The sequence below is a fragment of the Sinocyclocheilus anshuiensis genome, unplaced genomic scaffold (genome assembly GCF_001515605.1).
Source record: "Sinocyclocheilus anshuiensis isolate Anshui unplaced genomic scaffold, SAMN03320099.WGS_v1.1 scaffold795, whole genome shotgun sequence".
Lineage (NCBI taxonomy): Eukaryota > Metazoa > Chordata > Actinopteri > Cypriniformes > Cyprinidae > Sinocyclocheilus > Sinocyclocheilus anshuiensis.
In genome coordinates, this window is record NW_015549596.1 from 359,216 (window position 1) to 364,215 (window position 5,000).

The following is a 5,000-nucleotide window of genomic DNA, read 5'->3' on the forward strand; positions in this document are numbered from 1 at the left end:
AATGACAGAATTTTCATTTTTGGGTGAACTAACCCTTTAAGGATAAGAAAGTGAATGTCCTTGAGTGGACAAGCCAGAGCCCTGTTTGCATAGCTTCTCAGTGAACTACGGCTCTGTGAAGTAAATGGCGATAGGCAATTTCTGGGTTTCTTCTGCGAGGCGTATTTGGAGTTTCAGCGCGAGAGCGCCCTCTGGCCTTTGGATGGAGATTTACTGCTGATCACAGAACCGTGCTTCACTGAAAGATACGCATGACAATCGCAGCTTCTGTCGAATCGCGATCTCGATTCCATTTCGATTTATCGTGCAGCCCTACACAGTATACATCACATTTAATAAGAATAATTTCTATATTCTTTCCATCAAAAAATACGACCTGAGTAGCAGAGGAAGTTCCCGAACAAAAATAATTTGAATGATATTTTATATGACATAGCTACGCGGAGCTAACGTCTTGAGAAGAGACAGATCAAATATGTTACTAAATAAATACACGATTATGATAGTCTGAATGAGAAGCTGACGTCTGATTTCTTCAAGCAGTCGTAGGCTATTTACCATATTTACTAATGGCTAGCGTGCATAGTCTTTTGCGTCGTTTGTAAATATTTCTGCCTTGTATGGTGATTACAATCCACATTGGATCTCAAACAGAAGTTATTTCAAACACTCGCTGCTGTCTGAAAGTGAGTTTTGAGCTAAAATTATTTTAAAAGTCTTAATGCTGGTGTTAGCTGTTAACTTTATGAAATGATTCGCGGCGCTGGCGCTCGCCAGACGCGGAGAAACTCCGCCTTTGTTCATAACCACTCCTCTAGCCCCAGCTGGCTCGCTTTGGCCCAAGGTTTTCGTCGGGCCAAAAAACCCAGGCCGTTGGCCCCGAGGAAGCACCGACGAGGCACGATCAAGCACCATAAGTGACAGTGGAAACGTGACGGGCCCTGGCACGCACTAGCACGCCCGCTTTTCGCCCAACAGTGGAAACACGGCTATTGAGGCCAACTATGTGATCACCACTTTTCATACCAAGATATAAATCTTTTAAAAGCATTTATTTCTTTATAGTCTGTGATAAACCCCATTTCATATAAAAACAAGAAAAAAATAATGTAAAAACCAATTAACAAAAACTCAGCTACATGACATTGCACTCAGTTGGAGTATGTGCTATTTGTTGCTTTACAAATCTGTACATTTATTTCTGAATGTTTTCTTCTGTTTTATTATTCATACTTTATATTTGGATTATTTTAATTGTGGTATGAATGTATATTTTTCTATATCTCTTTTCTTTTGTTCACGGTTTTGTGTACGGTTGGTAAAAGGATAAAAATGGAATTAAATAGTTAGATGATTCACAAACAAAACAGAAATAAGTAATAACTAAATGTTACATTTTCATAAATTGATAGATAAACACAAAACATAAATGCTTAAACTGTGTGTAACTGATTCAGTAACTCCTTTATTTTGGATGTTGGCAGATCTGCTTTTCTTTAAGCACAGCAATCCACCTTTTGTGAGTCTCCTACAACAACTCACCAGTGGAGCTCCTCCCACTACTCCCTAATAAATGCTGGAATCTCCCCACCAGCCCACAAGTGAAGAAGACAGTTCATGAAAGAAGACTGAGAACATGAGTGATCCAGAATCCTGCAGAATGGAACATGAAGATCCTGAAGAACAAAGAGGTTGGTGTTTATTGCTGATTCTTCATTTATGATGCTGAAGATCATTAGGGTTATAGAACTTAAAACAGTTTTCAATTAGATTTAGTGGTTGTAATTGTAATTTAGTGGTTGTAAAAAAGTCCTAAAAGCTGTAAAATAATATGATATAAATAATATACCAAACACTTTTTATGAACTGGGTACAAACTGGAGCCTGAAACTAATTTTTTTCAAGCAAAGGATCAGTGAAAGGAGCAAACATTCATAATCATTGTGAACATGAGGAGGTCAGGGTAAATATCATGAGTTCTTTATCTTACACTGATTTTATAATCTTCTAATTACTAGAAAATATTCATATTTTAATGAATATGATAATATAATTAATTCAACAATGTTTAAACCAGGAACTGATTCAGAAGAGGAAGAGTGAATTATACAGGGTTGTCTATAAGATCATAAGCCTTTGTATTGGCGATGTTATCAAAGAGCTAATAATGTGTTGCTAATCGTACACAAACCATGTTCATGTTTGCCATCTCAGTTTTTTTTAAGTTATGGTATTATTAAATAGTTATAATCAATGTCAATATTATATTTAAACATTTAATAGTTCTTTCTACAAAACATGGGATTTGTGATTATAATGTTTTAAAAATAATAATTAGAAGATCGATATATCCAATTAAAGTTGCAGAGACATTAATTTATATTATATTAATTTATAAAAAAATCATCAAAACAATCATAATTTTCTATAGCAAATGTCATTTCCCTTTACATTTCTGTCTTTGAATTCATGATTTACTTAAAGTTAAACCTTTACTTTCAATTTAGATCTGATGGAAGAGAGTGAGGAGAGCGAAGATCTGAGTGAAGCAGAGCAGAAACATCATGCCAAAACTGGTCATTTGAGTCGCTCACAGACTAAAAGCAATTTCTTACAGAGAAGAACAGCCAAAAAGCACACTTGTCCTCAGTGTGGAAATAGTTACATCTACAAAAAAGTTTTAAAAGTTCACTTGAGAAGTCATAATGGAGTGAAGCCGTACACATGTGATCAATGTGGGAAGAGTTTCACACAGAAAGGAAACCTTACTGAACACATGAGGATCCACACTGGAGAGAAGCCATATGTGTGTGATAAGTGTTGGAAGAGTTTTGCAAATCTAAGTAATTTGAAATCACATCTGAATTCTCATTCTGAAGTAAGACAATTTGTGATCGTCAACTGTGATCAGTGTGGAAAAAGCTATTCTGGGGCAAAATCCCTAAAGTTACACCTGAAAATTCATACAAAGGAGAAACCTCACATGTGTTCTTTGTGTGGAAAGAGTTTTTCACGGCTAAGTGTTTTAAAAGTACACCAGAAAAGTCACAGCGGTGTGAAGGATCATATATGCTCTGATTGCGGGAAGACCTTTATTACAGATGCTGGACTGAAACAGCACCAGAGAATTCACACTGGAGAAAAACCTTACAAGTGTTCACACTGTGACAAGAGATTCAGTCAATTTGGATCTTGGAAAAGACATGAAAGGACACACACTGGAGAGAAGCCGTATTACTGCTTTTCATGTGGGAAAAGTTTCACTCAATCATCTTCTCTTCTCCGTCATACAAAAAACATATGTCTGAAATCACATTAAGTAGTTTCTGTTCAGGTCCTGCACTTCAAGTGCAATGTTGCGTCCTCATCAAACTTGACACAATATGTCAAGCAATAAAAGCTTTACTCCATAAAGTCTTAACCAGCCACAAGTGACAAGGCAAAGAAACATCCAAAGTTGTCAAAGCAAATAAAGTTCACCTTCAAAACCAACAGTTTCAAGTATAAGACTTGAGACAATGAGATTAACTCAAATATTGAGTTTCCTCCAAAAGAACAAAAAGTATGATTTTTTTTTTCTTATATATCATTTTGATTTATGGTATAAAATTAAATAATTGATTGTCATTATTGATTGTATCAACCTTTCACCTTTTATTGTGTTCTGATTCCATGGAGCTCCTAAAGGGACATGGTATGAAATAGGAAGAAAAAATGTGATCTTGTGTTCGTTTCGAGCCTATAGACAGACTGAGTAGCTCCTACAGTTATTGTAAATCGGTCAGAAGTTAATTAATAAAGCAAGAATTAAAACTTATCTTCTTGTATTGTCTATTATTTTACCAGTCTGGCAGTGCAGACTGAGACACTGCCATTGTGAGTTACACAAGCATGTCATATTTGTGAGGTAGGTACCACTTTTAGCAATGTCAGAGATCTGCAAATACAAGACACCACCATTCGAGTCATCAAAAGCTAGTATAGGCTGATACTGATTAATAGCCTATCAGTCAGAGCATTCATAAAATCCTTCACTAAACTCTTCATCAAAGTTTTGAGAAAAAAAATCTGTCAAATTACAAATGTTTTATGTTTCATAACACAATTCATACATGCTTCTTATATTAGAAACATAAATGCAGCATTTCAAATGGTCCCTTACAGACATAAATAGTTCTTTTCACAAAGAAAGCTTACTTTTGTCAAATCTTTTTAAAATTATGATACACTAACATGAATTTAAACATGTAGCTATATCAAAAACCTGTTGTATTTTTTACAGAAGGGTCCTTCATGTTCATGTAGGACTTTTTAACTATTTTCCCACAATTGACAGAGTTTTTCTGTCATTTATGAGACAAGGCTTCCCTGCCATTTTTGGCAATCCATGTTTTTATATGGTAGGGGTGCTATCGTCTTCTGAAAGAGTTACAGAATCTCAAAAAACAAGCGAAAAGAGGCAGAAACAAGTGATAGAATCATTTCATACATGTGTTGTAGTCTTTGACAAAAACACAGTTTTCTCAGCCTTTTGCTCAAAATGTTGCTTTCTAAATAAAAATTACCTGCAAAAAAAGAATGCATGAAGTAGAATTATTTTGTTATTGTCTGTTCAGCTATATATACAACAAAATATTTTGGGGACCATGAAAGATTTGTGAAAATAATCAAAAATGCTGCAGCTTTTTAAAACGCTGGTGGGGAATGAGTTAACTTATAGACCAATTATAGGTTTGTAAACATTCGGGATGCGCGTACATCATGGTTGCAGAAAACCGGGGGAAAGATAGCCTTTATGGCTAGAGAATTACACGGATACGGTACAAAACAGTTAGATTTAAAAAGATTATAGATTATATTGATTAGATGTTATTTTCAAAATGTTCTCAGCATATAGAGAATGGGAAGGTTTCGTCACAGCGGCAATGCATTCTGGGAATTTAGGTAATGGGAGCTACAGCGGAGACTAATATAGTGAATGTAGACGTTTGATATGATTT

The 5,000-nt window shown here is 35.3% G+C and overlaps 1 protein-coding gene across 1 annotated transcript; it reads left to right on the top strand.

The window, feature by feature from the left end:
- The first annotated feature begins 2,564 nt into the window (after nt 1–2,564).
- Nucleotides 2,565–3,442, top strand: LOC107658376 (zinc finger protein 501-like). The gene is made up of 2 exons (XM_016446889.1): nt 2,565–2,576; nt 2,651–3,442. The coding sequence occupies exons 1-2, from the start codon at nt 2,565–2,567 to the stop codon at nt 3,317–3,319; spliced, it is 681 nt and encodes a 226-aa protein (XP_016302375.1). The 3' UTR covers nt 3,320–3,442.
- Nucleotides 3,443–5,000: the final 1,558 nt, after the last annotated feature.